This window comes from Taudactylus pleione, unplaced genomic scaffold, assembly GCF_031769625.1.
Source record: "Taudactylus pleione unplaced genomic scaffold, aTauple2 ptg000329l, whole genome shotgun sequence".
Lineage (NCBI taxonomy): Eukaryota > Metazoa > Chordata > Amphibia > Anura > Myobatrachidae > Taudactylus > Taudactylus pleione.
This window is the reverse complement of record NW_028284730.1, coordinates 5,389,145-5,405,547: the sequence shown is the minus strand read 5'-3', so window position 1 is coordinate 5,405,547 and position 16,403 is coordinate 5,389,145. Positions and strand designations below refer to the sequence as shown.

The window sequence follows — 16,403 nt, the reverse complement described above, 5'->3', positions numbered from 1 at the left end:
AGTGTTCTTGGTTGGTTGGATGGTAGGGAATGACGCTGGACACTGGCTGATGACGTCAGGGTCCTCTCCGTGAAGGGGATTTAGACATTACCGTTCTGGTTTGGAAGAGATAGTGTATTATAATATTAGCACAGTCCCCTCCTCTGTGCAGGTTACAATGAAATGTGAAATGAATCAGGGAGGCCTGTGCTCTCTCTCTGCTGTGCCATGGGGGGAGTTACCAGGGAAAACACAAGCCCAGCCCCATTCTCTGTGTGTACAAAGTGCAGCAGCTTCATTCTCACAGACAGCCCATTGCACAGACAAGTACCAGACATGTGGCTGTATCTAATAACTGGGGTCTGCATTATCTTTATTATTCTCAAGGCCTGGCTGGGGGGCCGAGGTCCTAATCCCTTCGCTGTGGACACCAGGAGACCCCCAGGACCTGTGGTGTTTGATAAGGGATTGAAGAGAAAGGTGATTAAGAATGGTAATACAATGCAATGAGTAATACAATACAATGTTGTCTCTCCTCTATACTGTATGTCACATGACGGGTGAATAAACATGTTGCCGATTGTAACTCAGTAGAGTCTGTTCTAGTAGTAGCTGAGATGACCAATATTGTTACATATTCTGCATTTTACTATGGGTACTAGAACCATAGCAATCGGTTCTTGGAATGAATGTATTGTAAACGTGACAAGAGGGAGCAGGCGCTTGCATCAGGTGCTACATGCATACATAGGAACACAAATCTTGTCTCAGTAGCTTAGCAATGGATGCCCATGTATTATGTATACCTGATTGTGTAAGTGGAGTGACAGAACGTGTTACATAAAATGCATTTTGCACTGAATAATGATTCAGGAAGTAACACTAACTGCAGTGTAGATTATTCATCACTTTACCTCTGATCCAGTTAAACAAACATAAAATAGACTGTCTTTATTAATATTTAATCCTCTACATCAGGCGGCAGCCTGTGACTCTGCCTGTTGTGGCACTACATATCCGAGCATGCCCTATACAAGTCTAGCATAGCATGCTGGAATTTGTAGTTCCGCAAAAATGGATAGCAACTCTTTTACCCACCACTGCTACCCATTTTCGTAGCTTCAATTGTACTGGAGAGTACAAAAACATAGTTCCAGCATGTCTTTAGGCCCCATATGTTTTAATGTTTAAAGATAACATTTACTATCCTCCCAGCATTTATCATAAATATTTTATTTCTACCTCTTGTTTTATCCGAATTCTACTTATTTATTTTTTGTCTATAAACAAGCTTTTGTCCAGTCTATAGAGTAGAGGTGGGGAACCTTTTTTCTGCCGAGGGCCGTTTTGATATATATAACATTATTCGTGGGCTACACTCCCCCCATGTTATGTCACATGGGGCGGGGCCACAATCATCGGTGATTACAGTAGTGCCTGGAGCATCCTGAGGATGCTTTGGGGAGCTGTAAGGGCAGCGGTGTGACCGTCTGAAGCATCCTAAGGATGCTCCAAGGCGGCACTGCTGCATAGATTCTGGCTGCAGGGTGCCATTCTAGGCACCCTGCTAGCCAGATGAGGCTAGCAGAAAAAAGCTCAGAGGGCCAGACCAAATTATTCCAAAGGCCTTATACGGCCCCTGGGCCTGAGGTTCCCCACCCCTGCTATAGAGTAATAGAGGAAGCTAAGTTTGAATAGATCAGATATGGGGTAGGCAACCTGTGGCTCACTAACTGCTGTGAAACTACACATCCCAGCATGCCCTTCCACAGTTTTGCTGTTAGGACATGCTAAAACTGTAGCAGGGCATGCTGGGATGTGTAGTTCCACAGCAGCATGGGTGCCACAGGTCGTCTGCCTCCGGAATAGATTTTATTTTTGTGCCAGTAATGTTTTACCAGTTTCTTTGCCCCGTCTTATTGTACTGTTTATATCGTTCTTCCTTACAGTCTTCTCTCCTGATAAAGTTCCTGAGAATCTGGATGCCATAGTTATCGGTAGCGGAATTGGAGGGCAGGGGGTAGCTGCGTTACTTGCCAGGGCTGGCAAACGGGTACTGGTCCTAGAGCAACTGGGGAAGCTGGGAGGTTGCTGCCACACCTTCAATGAGAAGGGCTATGAATTTGATGTGGGTAAGTGTAAAGACTGGATTGCTGGGCGTAGTAGTAACATGCCACAGGGTGCCCTCTGAGGGGACTGGGAAAATGATGAAATAATGACTGACACACATTTGATTTTGCCTCTTAATCTCAGGAATTCATTACATCGGTCAGTTAAATGAGCATTCCCCAACCCGGATATTAATTGATCAGCTGACAGACGGGCAGCTGCAGTGGTCTTTAATGGATGATCCATTCGATGTGGTGTTGCTGGGGGAAGTAGCTAATGCCCGGCGTTATAACATGCGCTCTGGAACACAGGCATATACCGATGAGCTGAAGAAGGCTTTTCCAGGAGAGGAGAAGGCTATTGATGAGTTTATGAGACTGGTTAAGGTTAGTACAGTTACCCCATCTTAATTATGCCTCGAACATTATGTTCTCAATACTCTAAACCTGGATCACTCTCATAAATGCATAATATATATTATTTTCATATCCTGCCAATATTTTGGCAATACTGCCTAATGTTTGGGTCATTTTAGCTTCTTACCCTCCCCATGTGTTAGTGAGCAGGATGTGGTGATGCCACTATGGTCACTACAGAGATTCAAACAAGTTTTAATGGACATGGGGATCTATTTACTAAGCCTTGAATGGAGATAAACTGAACTGAGATAAAGTATCAGCCAATCAGCTCCTAACTGTCATGTCACAGGTTGCATTTGAAAAATGTCAGTTAGGATCTGGTTGTTTGGTTGGTAGTTTATCGCCGTCCACTTTATCTCCTTCCAAGGCTTAGTAAATAGACTTCTAAGTTGTCTATTTACTAAAGTGAGAATTTATAGAAGTGAAGATGTTGCCCATAGCAACCAATCAGATTCTAGCTATTATCTACTAGAAGGTGCTAGTTAAATGTTAAGTAGAATCTGAATGGTTGCTATGGGCAACATCTCCATTTCTATAAACTCTCACATTAGTAAACATAAACACTGTGATATAAGTGTAAATCCTCCTTGGTCCTTCTAAATTCATGGTGTTCTCTTAGGGCCTGATTCAGAGCCGAACGCTCTGACCAGAGCGCTCGATCTGAATCTGGGCCCTCCTCCCTAAAAATGGAGCGGCCTCTTGGATGCTCGCATAGCTGTGGGTTACCACCCACAGCTATGCGAGCGTCCATGATGATGGTCGCGACGGTCAAGACCATCGCGACCATCGGGCTTGCGACGAGACCCTGCGGTAGGGTCTCGGTGACTGCAAGCCCTGGAGTGATTTTGGCTCTATCAGAGCAAAAATCACTCCCACTGACATCACTAGTGATGTCAGTGGGGCCGGCCTCAGACGGTAGGCGTTCCCATGGGAACGCCTCCGTCTGGCAGCCACGCCCCCTGGCACGCCCACCAAAGGAGGCGTGCTGTCACTCACCAACGACAGCACGCCCCCTTTGGTGCAAGACCCCGAGCGACTAATTCCTCGTCACTCGCCGGGTCTCGCGCATTTGCATGACGGAGCTCCCTCCGTCGTGCGCATGCGGGCACCATTGACCCGCTTGCGAGCGTCCTTCGCTCGCGAGCGGGTCTGAATTAGGCCCTTAGCCTGTTATCACTGCAGCACACACTGTAAAAAATTTCAAGACAACACACCTTAGTGACAGACAGAAGTAGAATGTGTCACACTTCCGAGCTGCTTTACTTCCACTTCTACATGTTAGGACAATGCTTTGTGGGCTCCTCCCCTTCCCCTTCTTCAGGTGCATAATATTGTTATTATTGCTGTCAATACAGAGACCCATAATCCATTCCCCACCGCCACTCTTTTGTCCTTCGTGACTCCATTCTCTCCTGGTTCACATCCTACTTGTGTAACGACTCGTTGTCTGTTTCTTCCTCTGGATGCTCCTCTACCTCTACCCATTGGGGTTCCACAAAACTCTGCCTCTCTCTGTACACCTCTTCCATTGGTGACAGTAATAAACTCCTTCTGACTCCAGTACTACCACTGCGATGATGATACCCAAAGCTATGTCTCCCCCCTTGTCCTCTTCCCTTATCTTGTCTGTCCAACTATCTCTCTGCTTCTCTCTCATGGATGTCCCAATGTTATCTTAACATGTCTAAGACAGAGCTTATCACCCTTCCTCAGTCTAGTCTCCAATCCTCCCCACCTCTCTGACCACAATATACTCTGCTCTATTGCTCATGTCTGCTGCCCGGGTGTCATCCTTTACTCCTCCATCCCCCCCACATCCAGTCCCTCTTCCAAGTCAGTGGCTTAAACCTTTCAGACTGTCGCCAGCATTAGGCTCTTTTTGCCCATAATGCTACCAAAGTGCTTCTGCCTTCACTATGTCAAGTTGCGGTTTTGTAATCTAGCTTACATCAACCGCCGCGGCTGTTACTCATCCGGGCAGACCTTTACGCAGTCCTTCTGCTGCAATAATCCTGGAATTACATGCACTTTATCCTATGGTTCTTCTGAGTGCAGTCTGCCATCTATATTCATGCAAACTCTCCATTGCCTGCTAGCGTGCTCGTTCCTGACTTCTAAGGAGCTTCAGAGCTTAACACACTTGGCTGCATTAGCGTCTCCCACGCTGTCCACATACACCAGATTTCATTCATCCTGCAGAGGGCACATATCCTAGAGTGTGTCTTCTAATATCACATTCATTCATCCATTCCTTCATTCACTATTTGTGTAATATGTATTGCAAGCATACTGCCACCATCAGGCAGTACCAGGTAGCACTACCTAGTTTTCACAGTGAGGCCAGATGTACTAAAGGGGAATTTGTGGTAGAACCATATGTACTAAGGGCCTGATTCAGAGACTGACGCTAATGCGATCGCAACTGCGTTTCCGAAAGCATCGCAGTTGCAAAAATATGCTGTTAGCAAAGATCACCCGAGCATGAAGACGCCCACTACTGCCTTCTCACCTGCGTGCGACTACGCATACCTACATAAACATCAGTAACATCGAAGTTCATCGGCAGCCATTTTACCCTTGCTGCAGGTCAGACCTGCCGCAGGCCAGGGAGCTCTTCTGCCACGCAGATCTGCGTATGCAACTGTAGTGGCTAATTTAGGCACGCCCACATAACGGCATTCAAACAGCCAGGCACGCCGGCGTTTCGCTAACCACCCCCTGTCAACACCCCCCAAAGGGTCACTTCCTGTCAATCAATCTGCAATGGGCCTCCGTGGTCTGCGTGAACGCACGGCGAACGCACTGCTGCCTTCGTGCATGTGCACTGCTATGCATGCGCAATGGCAAACAATCGCTCTATCTGCTTGTGATCTGCAGTTGCATTCATCTCTGAATCGGGCCCTAAGCTGGTGCTTCGTCCTGGTGGGTAACGCCACCTTCCGGTGGATTTACCCAATAGAAGCCTATGGGCTTCTTATCGGGACTCTACCCTGAGAGGTATCCGATCGGATTCTCTCCCATCGCAGCCTTCTGCACATGCACAGAAGCACGCCAAAGGGACTTCTGGGTGTTAAACACGGAAGTCCCTCTGTCCGGGGGCATCGCATCGCAAAGGAAAGCGCTATCGGGAGAGCTGTCCTTTGCGATGTAAATTACATTTCTAGGTACATATCGCAGTAGTCAACCATGGTATGTACTGTACCCAAAGACAGGCGAGATGTACAGCATCGTGGATGCAATGCTTAGTACATCCCGCCCTAAGACTTCATTAGAAAAAATGTTTCACACATTCCAGTTCCAGTTCACAACAGCCCAGTGCTCCCAGTTCTGTGCCCACAAACCAAATAGAATCTGAAACACTACAACAACCCCCTCCTGTCTGACGTCCCAGGTGTGGATACCAAAACAAGGCTTATCTCTTGCCTTCACCAGCCAGCTAGTATGTTCTGTGACACAGTTAGGTTAGGGGGTCCCTCTCCTGGGTAGAGGGCCCCTTCCTTTCACACGCAGCAGCTGGGAAACAGTACGCCAGACTGGATGCAAGTACAAGCTGGTCGGCGCCAGTCTTTATTGTACAATGTCAGAAACAACATAAAGAAAACATAAACAAAAATCCTAGCCCTGTCGGGGCACTAACTTCACAGGTAGTTCCCTCACTACCAGAACCTGGCAGGGCCTAATGCCCTCACCAGCAACAAGGGCACAGCACAACACTTACAGTTAGGTTTTCAAGTGTCTCTGAGCATACTCCCTGTCTGCTCTCCCAGGTGAGACAATCAGCCCTCAACACACTAGGCTTATATTGGCCACTCTCAGGTGGAAACCCTAACAAGCCTGTTACCAGGCTGCGAGAACCAAAACCTGGAGTGGCCGTGGGTGGAGCCCTCCCTCTCCTCTCACCCACAACCCCCAGGTCCCAAACCGGCTTTTCAAAAAGCCGAAACTCAAGCCTGCTACACTGCAGACTTTCTCCTGGGGGTTTAAAACACATAAGACAGGAATCTGGGACAAATGTACCTGCCACCGACCACTTTACCAATGATCCTATCACATATCCCCCCCCTTTGTTTCGACCTGTGGGGCGGAACAATTGAAGCCCCCAAACCATAAACGCGTGACAACGCGTCAGCATTGGCCAGCTGGCTTCCTGGCCTGTGTTCCACTGAAAATTAAAAAGTTTGTAACGCCAAGAACCATCTCGTAATTCTCGCATTACTGTCTTTATTTTCGGACATCCACTTCAAAGGGGCATGGTCCGTGATCAATTTGAACTTTCTTCCGACCAAGTAGTACCTGAGAGCCTCTAACGCCCACTTTATGGCCAACGCCTCCTTCTCCACTGTGGCATAGTTTCTCTCATGTACATTCAACTTTCTGCTTAGATAGAAAATAGGGTGTTCCTCACCCTCCTTGTTCTGGGACAGGACCGCCCCTATACCTACTTCTGATGCATCGGTTTGTACTATGAATTCCCTGTCAAAATTAGGAGTCATCAGGACTGGTTGGGAACACAACGCTACTTTCAACTCCTGAAAAGCTTTCTCCGCCTCAGGACTCCATTCTACCATGACTTTTTGTTTGCCTTTGGTCAGGTCAGTCAGTGGGACTGCCATGGTGGCAAAGTTGGGTATAAACCTCCTGTAGTACCCCGTAATTCCCAAGAAGGCTCTCACCTGCTTCTTATTCAGAGGCCGTGGCCAGTTTTGTATGGCATCAACTTTATTGAGCTGAGGCTTTATCAGGCCTCTGCCAATGGTGTATCCCAGATATTTTACTTCCTCCATGCCTAGACAACACTTTTTTGGGTTGGCTGTCAAACCTGCCTTATAGATGGAGTCCAAAACTGCTTGTACCCTGGGTAAGTGAGACTGCCATTCAGGACAATGAATGACCACGTCATCCAGATAAGCAGCCGCATACCGTCTATGGGGCCTTAGAATCCTGTCCATCATTCTTTGGAAGGTAGCAGGTGCCCCATGTAGCCCGAAGGGCAACATCTTGTACTGAAACAAGCGCTCTGGCGCTGAAAAAGCTGTCTTTTGTTTGGCGCTCTCGGTTACCGGTACTTGCCAATACCCTTTGGTTAGGTCAAGAGTGGTTAAATACCTTGCCGTCCCTAGTCTCTCAATCAATTCATCCACTCTTGGCATTGGGTAGGCATCGAATTTTGAAACACTGTTCAACTTTCGGAAGTCATTGCAGAAACGCACACTCCCGTCGGGCTTTGGAATCAACACAATGGGACTTGACCATTCACTATGTGATTCTTCAATAACCCCTAACTCTAGCATATTTTTAATTTCTTTCGACACCGATTCTCTTTGTGCTTCTGGCAACCTATAGGGCTTTAGATTAACTTTAACCCCTGGGTCAGTGATGATGTCATGTTTAATGACCGAGGTTTTCCCAGGTACGTCAGAGAACAGCACCCTATTTCTGATCAGAAACTCCTTGACCTCTTGTTGTTGAATTGCCGACAGGGTTTTTGCCACTGTCACTTCGGGAACTAAGGGCCCTGGATTTACTGGAGGGGCTCGGACGGCCGACAGTGCCGTTCTATCTTTCCAGGGCTTTAACAGATTTATATGGTATATCTGTTCCGGCTTTCTTTTCCCCGGCTGGTAAACTTTGTAATTGACCTGCCCCACTCTTTCTAAGATTTCAAAGGGCCCTTGCCATTTAGCCAAAAGTTTATTTTCCACAGTGGGAACCAATACTAACACTCTGTCCCCAGGAGCAAAGCTGCGTAACCGAGCATTGCGGTTGTATACCCTCTGCTGTGCCTGTTGAGCCTGTTCCAGGTGCTCTCTCACTATCGGCACTACCGCAGCAATTCTCTCCTGCATTTGAGAAACATACTCAATCACGGTTTTGTAAGGACTAGAATGCCCCTCCCATGTCTCTTTGGCAATGTCTAGTAACCCCCTTGGGTGTCTCCCATACAACAAGTCGAAGGGTGAAAACCCGGTGGAGGACTGGGGAACTTCTCTTATGGCCAACAATAAATACGGCAATAAGTAATCCCAATCATTACCATCCTTGTCGACCACTTTCCTAAGCATGTGTTTTAACGTCTTGTTAAACCTCTCGACCAGCCCATCGGTTTGGGGGTGATAAACCGAAGTTCTTAACTGTTCAATTTTGAACAGGCGACATAACTCTTTCATGACTTTTGACATAAACGGTGTACCCTGGTCAGTTAGTATCTCCTTGGGTATACCCAGCCTGCTAAAGACATGAACTAGCTCTCTGGCAATGGTCTTGGTTGACGTATTGCGCAACGGGATCGCTTCCGGGTACCTGGTAGCGTAATCCATTATGACCAGAATATACTGGTGTCCCCTGGCAGACTTCATTAAGGGTCCAACCAAATCCATCGCTATTCTTTCAAACGGCACCTCTATAATAGGCAAAGGAACTAGTGGACCCTTAAAATGTGGCCTGGGAGCATGATACTGACACTCAGGACAGGATGCGCAAAAGTCAGACACCTCTTTATGAAGCCCGGGCCAGAAAAACCTCTGCATTATTCGCTCAGTGGTTTTCTCTACCCCTAGATGGCCTGCCGTTATATGACCATGGGCCAGATCCAACACTGTTCTTCTGTAGGCTTTGGGAACTATTAGTTGTTCCACAATATCTTCCCTCTTCTTAGTCACCTGATATAACAAATCCTGACACATTGCCATGTGGGGATAGGACAAAGGACTATCAGGGTCTACGGGTTTACCATCAACTACTTTTACATTCTCCCTGGCTTTTACCAAAGTAGGGTCATTCAACTGCTCCACGGCAAAGACCTCTCTTCTGACCTCTAAATCAGGCAGACGATCACCTGGCCCAACAACACTTCCCACCTCAATGGGAGGCACATCAGTTGGCGGGCCACCGTCACGTTCCGCATTCTCTAGTTCGCCAACCATAGTAGAAAAAGGGAATAACTCTGACTCAGAAGAAACTCCCTCCTCCACTACATCGACAACCTTCTCAAATGGATCGGGGTTGTTCACCTCTGGAACAAAACGGCTTTCCCACAACTTCCAGAAGTGAGCAAAGTCTCTCCCCAATATTGCATCGTACACCAGACCATGCACCAAACCCACAGAAACTATAGCAGAGCCACATGGTGTCTCGATGTTCACCTCGGCCGTAACATAATATCGAGTATCCCCATGTATGCAGGTCACACCAACAGTTTTCCCTGTATGCCTCAAGGGGTTCACCAGCTCAGCTTTTATAAGTGTCACCAAGCTACCAGAGTCTAACAGTGCCTCTACTCGGTTGCCATCTACAGTGAGTACACACATGTGCTTATCAGTCTCAGCCTGCCGGTCAGCCGTACAGGCTGTCTGTGCAAAGAAAGACCCCCTGCGGTAGACATGAGCAGTATCACATTGCATAGGTTCAGTTGTAAGTGAACAATTAGCGGCAATATGGCCGAAGCCACCACATCGGAAACACTGAGTCATATTAATGTCTAGTCGTTTACGGGGCAAGAACCTTCCTGGCCTGGCAGGCCTGTCTCCAGGTTCTACACCCTCAGTCTTAGGTACATTCCACCGCCCAGCACCCTTCTCCCCTGGAACAGTCTTACCAGTGTCTGTGGGAGTTCGCCGGTGCGCCATCGGGGCTCGGTGGGGCATACTCATCAGCTCCTCAGCCGCCACGTACCTCTCCACCAGCTCGACCAACTGGTCCGCGGACTTAGGGTCTGCATGGCTCACCCACTTGCGCAGAGTCGCAGGTAACGATCGCAGGTACCGGTCCATCACGACCCTTTCCACGATCTGTGGTCCCGTCAGCGTCTCGGGCTGTAGCCATTTTGAGGACAGATGGACGAGGTCATGCATCTGCGAACGTGGAGGCTTGTCCATATGGAACTCCCAGCGGTGGACCCGTTGGGCACGAACAAAGGTGGTGACTCCCAAGCAAGTTAGGATGTCCTGTTTTAGTTTTTTATAGTCCTTGGCATCAGCCAGGCATAAGTCGAAATAGGCCTTTTGTGGCTCCCCAGGCAAAAAAGGGGCCACCAGACTTGCCCACTGCTCCTTGGGCCAATTCTCCCTTTCGGCCATTCTTTCAAATGCGGCGAGATAGGCCTCCACATCATCGCCCAAAGTCATCTTTTGGAGGAAGTGACTGGCTCGTACGGAGTGAGTGGTGGTGGGAGGACCAGTAGCAACATCTCTGGGCCGGGCGACCAGGTGCTGTACCACCTCTTTTATGGCCTGGCTGTTTTCCACTAAGGCCTGGCGGGTTTTCTCGATGGCGACCTGTTGTTGCCTCTGGGCTGTCTCCAAGGCCAAGAGTTGCACCCTGGTGGATTCCTGCTGAGCCCAGGTAGATTCCTGCTGGTTTGTTCGTCTCCTGCTGAAGTTTGTTTGTCTCCTGCTGAGCTGCTGTAGCTTGGAGCAAGGCCTTAATAATGTCCTCCATTTTGTCCTGGGGTGTAGGTTGGAAGCTGAACCTTGCCTCTCTGAGCATTGGCTGACGCCTCCTCTATGGGACTCCAAGGACACAGTGTTATTTCCACACTCACAAATTGGGTGTCTGTCCCTTTAATTTTTAAACGGAAAGTTTTCCTCTTGTTGCAACTTCAGTGTGTGTGGTTGCCCGCATTCTCCACCATATTGTGACACAGTTAGGTTAGGGGGTCCCTCTCCTGGGTAGAGGACTCCTTCCTTTCACACACAGCAGCTGGGAAACAGTACACCAGACTGGATGCAAGTACAAGCTGGTCGGCGCCAGTCTTTATTGTACAATGTCAGAAACAACATAAAGAAAACATAAACAAAAATCCTAGCCCTGTCGGGGCACTAACTTCACAGGTAGTTCTCTCACTACCAGAACCTGGCAGGGCCTAATGCCCTCACCAGGAACAAGGGCACAGCACAACACTTAGTTAGGTTTTCAAGTGTCTCTGAGCAAACTCCCTGTCTGCTCTCCCAGGTGAGACAATCAGCCCTCAACACACTAGGCTTATATTGGCCACTCTCAGGTGGAAACCCTAACAAGCCTGTTACCAGGCTGCGAGAACCAAAACCTGGAGTGGCCGTGGGTGGAGCCCTCCCTCTCCTCTCACCCACAACCCCCAGGTCCCAAACCGGCTTTTCAAAAAGCCGAAACTCAAGCCTGCTACACTGCAGACTTTCTCCTGGGGGTTTAAAACACATAAGACAGGAATCTGGGACAAATGTACCTGCCACCGACCACTTTACCAATGATCCTATCACAGTTCTTAGCTCAGTCCTTATGCGTAGCCCCTGGGGGTTTGCCACACTGAAAATGAGAACACTGCTAGGGGTAAATTTACTAAGGTGCAGGTTTTTAGAAGTGGAGATGTTGCCCATAGCAACCAATCAGATTCTAGCTATTATCTTCTGGAAGGTGCTAGTTAAATATTAAGTAGAATCTGGTTGCTATGGGAACATCTCCACTTGTAAAAACTCTCACTTTAGTAAATATACCCCCTATAGCTTACCAGCTTCCTTTCCCAGTAACTACGATTTCTGGTTCCTTAGTGGTGCTCTGTTTTCTTCTCATGGTAGGGACACAGGGGTCTATTTACTAAGCCTTGGAGAGTGATCAAGTGGACGGAGATAAAGTACCAACCAATCAGCCCCTAACAGTAATTTTTGCAAACACAGTCTGTAAAGTGACCGTTAGGAGCTGATTGGTTGGTACTTTATCTCTCTCTAAGGCTTAGTAAATAGACCCCTAAGCTCCACGTCTTCCTGTTTTTGCCCAGGGTACAAGGTAGCAGAGCTCATGGAAGCTTCTAGCGCCACTTGTGGCCGCTCCTTGCCATGTCTGCATCTTCCTTTTGTCAATCCCGTCTGGATGGTGTAGTGATTCTGTGTCAGCACTGACCAGGTTACATCCAACAACAAACTCCCCACTTGCGCTGCGACTGCACATTTTAGACCCTGCTGGTCTTGAGGTGATTCATTTTGGCTGGACCTTCCATAGCGCCTGATTTTGAGTCGCACAATCCGCACACGTTGGCGATGCGCACGTAATTGAGAGATTATTTGCAACTGTGCATGTGTGAAAAATTCAGAAATCTCCTTCAGTGCACAAAGGTGCTGCTGCGATAGGGACAGACTGTATCAGACGTGGGGCGGAAAAGAGATTGGCAGTGACTGGGAGGTGGCTAGTAGCGCATGCAAAAATCATCCGTTCAGTGGGCGTATTGTAGGAATGTCACGGGCGTGTCAATGTAAGCGGCTGCATTCAAAGTTGTAAGTGTAGGAGGTCGTGGTCGGCGGAGACACTGCACCTGCCATAGGGCTGGTGCAGTTTTCGAAGGTGCGACCGGTGGTGGCGTATAATGATGCACCAATATGTATTAAAGCGTGCACCGGCGTCTCAGTCCTTGCACATTCAGCCTGAAGAATTTACACAAGGGAAGGAGTGAGTAGACCATTTGCATAAACTCTCAGATGGGCGACCGCCAATAGACAATGCTATGTTCACTTTTGCGCGCATCTCAGAATCAGGCCTTAAGGGTGATGCCCACGGGATGCAGATAGATACATCTCCTGCACAATATACGGTAGAAACAGTGGTGAAACTAGTCTTTATGTCACCTGGGGCAAATACTAAGCTCTGTGCCACCTATCCTCCCCTATAGTATATAGTAGTCACCCTGAGCTTGCTTGGATACAGCCATCAACTTTCTAAAGACTGAAATATTTGTAAGGTAAGACCAAACCCATGTACAGTCCCATTACAATTTATTCTGTGGTTCTGGGGTTTCTTTGCTTTTGAATGGAGCATGAATTGCTGCTTGTACTACACTCCCTCACCCACCACAGAGCATTGCAGTGATTGCCATACTGTACAGTGACCGCCATACTATAGAGAGGTCATCACAGTGACCGCCATACTATAGAGAGGCCATCACAGTGACCGCCATACTATACAGAGGCCATCACAGTGACCGCCATACTATACAGAGGCCATCAGAGTGACCGCCATACTATACAAAGGCCATCACATTGCCCGCCATACTATACAGAGGCCATCACAGTGACCTCCATATAATGCAAAGAGCATCAGTGACTGCAATATAATATAGTGAGCATCACAGTAAAACTAAATTCAAGTAAATGAGAGAAAAACATGTAATAACCTGCGCTAGTAGAAAATTGTTTGTTGGCTCAGCAGTATTTAGAGAGAATGACGACCCAATATTTGTGTTACTGTAAATATCTGTTTAATGTCAAAAACTTGAAAAAAGTATAAAAACATGACATGATAAAATTTATTACACATTGGCAATATATGTTCAATAATTCTACAGGTGAAATCTCTTAAGTATTCAACCTGAGTTCATTGTGAAATCTTTGGGGAACTGGATTAATAGTATTATTAATAGTGAAAATATTGACCTGTTTTGATGATTCATTTCACAGAAGAGGTGGCTGCACCCCGGCAGCACAATAGAATCCTCCTTTGCAGCACAATAGAATCCTCCTTTTAGATATATATTAACAGTTTCACTAAATCAAGTTCTCCTGGGGGGGTATATTTACTAAAGATCGATTTTCAGCAATTTTAAATAGACAAAAATCTATTAAAATCGACCTTTAGTAAATATACCCCCTGGACACCAATACAAAGCTGCTTTGTTATGTGCATTCAACTGAAAATGTGGCTACATGACGGCAGCACAATCAGATCCTCATCTAGGTTAAAAATCGCAGGCACAATAAATATAGTCCCAGACACTGGGCCAAATACAGACATGTGCGCTAACCATCGGGTTAGCGTACATCTATGATGGTCGGAGGACTGTGCATACGCAGGATGTGTACTGTGCAGCCCTCCATCTGCGAGTTTGCTAGCAGTGCCTCCCAACCGCAGCCTGACAGGCTGCAACGTTTAAAAAGAGGAGCAGGGGGCATTCCTAGGCAGTGTTCCCGGAAACGTAGATTTCCTGACATCACAGCTGCCAGGACAGCGCAGCCTGGCCAAAGGGGCGACCGATGGTTGCGATGGTGGCCCCAGACTGCGGCCTCGGTTGCAGCGCTGGGATCACACAGATGCAGCAAGGAGATATGTTTCCTACACACAACTGCTGCTGCATTTGAATTTTGGACAGAATTGCACAGCTGCTTGTGTGCGGCTCTGCAATCCCATCCATCTCTGCATCAGGGCCACTGTGTTCTAGGTGCGTATAATTCACAGCTGTAAGTGTCTGGTTATGAATAGACTCCAGCAGCATAAGGGAATCCTCTATTAGGTATAGGCCCACAAAGCACAACACTATGGCCCTCATTCAGAGCCGTACACTCTGAGCAGAGCGCACGCTCTGAATGAGGGCCGCCCTCCATAATTATGGAGCGTCCTCCTGGATGCTCGTATAGCTGTGGGTCACCACCCACAGCCTATACGAGCGTGCAGTTTGATGGCCGCGATGGTCGTGACCATCGCGACCATCGAAACTGCGAGCTGGAGCCTGCGGTTGAGGTTTTCAACCGCAAGGCCCGGAGTGATTTTGGCTCTATCAGAGCCAAAATCACACCCACTGACATCACTAGTGATGTCAGTGGGCCGGCTTCTGACGGTAGGCGTTCCTTGGGAACGCCCCCGTCAGGAAGGCACGCCCCCGGCACGCCCACCAAAGGGGGCGTGCTGTCAATCAACATCGACAGCACGCCCCCTTTGATCAGACACAACGAGCGAAGGAAAGTCCTTCGCTCGTCGCGTCTGGCGCATGCGCACGACGGAGCTCCCTCATTCGTGCGCATGCTCAGTGCAGACCATCGACCCACTTGCGAGCGGACAGCCACTCGCGAGTGGGTCTGAATCAGGCCCTATATTCCTCCCTAGTGCAGAGAAAATATTTGAGCAGGACCCTCCTTCCACATGTCCTTATGTCTGCTTCCATCTCAACCATATGTGGCCTCCTGTATATTCTTTTACGAAACATATATATATATATATATATATATATATATATATATATACTGTATATATAATATATGGCATGCATTACATCTTATGCACAGTACTATGCTTCCTGTATGTCCATTGTTTTAATTGTTGGTATATCTTTGGTATAAGATCTAATTCCCCACTGTACGGTGCTCTCCAGCAGTGGAAAGCTGAGACTAATACAATGTCCACCTTGCAGAAAGTCTCAAGACGCATTCAAGACATGGTCATCCTAAAGATGTTACCTTTGCCGCTCGCCCGCTTCTTATGTCGCATCGGCCTGGTCAGCTGGCTTTCCCCATTTTTCCGCTACGCATCTCGCAGTGTAACTGAGGTCGTCAGTGAGCTCACCAAAAACAAGGAGTTACAGACTGTACTCAGCTACATATTTGGAACATACGGTATGTGACTGATACATCGTGTAGGAAAGGTGATTAGAATGGAGATTATAAAGGTGCTGGAGGTGCTTGGTGTATTTGTTATTGTGTTCTTCATTTCATAATAATCGTTACTTAACACTATCTATTGGGGATGTAGTCAGCATCCTGACTGTCTGAATACTGACAGATTGCGGAGCTAAGTGTTAGGGGGGCCTTAATGTATACAGGGAGGGAGGCTTAGGTTAGGTACTAGAGGGAGGGTTAGGCACTAGGGAGAGGATTAGGGTTAGGCTGCAGGAGGGGAGGATTAGGCTAAAGGTGGGTACACACTATACAGATATATCTGCAGATGATTGTTGTTCGTACACACTGAACAACCATCATCTGTGACTGCCCACAGGTCCTGGCGACCAGGGGGCGTGTCCCGGCGGGCATGTCCCACCCCCCTACTCGTTGCTGCCGCTGTGTGTGTGGACAGATATGTCTGCAGACATACCTGTCCATTGGCTGTGCAGCACAGCTAATGCGATATGTCTGTGAACGCCGACGTTGACCGACATATCGCAGGTACACA

The 16,403-nt window shown here is 47.9% G+C and overlaps 1 protein-coding gene across 2 annotated transcripts in view; it reads left to right on the top strand.

The window, feature by feature from the left end:
* The first annotated feature begins 235 nt into the window (after window positions 1–235).
* Window positions 236–16,403, top strand: part of RETSAT (retinol saturase) — a 36,648-nt gene continuing 20,480 nt past the window's right edge. The window contains exons 1-4 of one of the 2 annotated variants that reach the window (XM_088443357.1): window positions 236–472; window positions 1,929–2,111; window positions 2,233–2,474; window positions 15,649–15,850. In XM_088443357.1, coding sequence (XP_088299483.1) covers window positions 316–472; window positions 1,929–2,111; window positions 2,233–2,474; window positions 15,649–15,850 — 784 coding nt within the window. In that variant the 5' untranslated portion in view covers window positions 236–315. The remainder of the gene's footprint in view (window positions 473–1,928; window positions 2,112–2,232; window positions 2,475–15,648; window positions 15,851–16,403) is intronic. The other variant, XM_088443356.1, reaches the window with a different exon arrangement.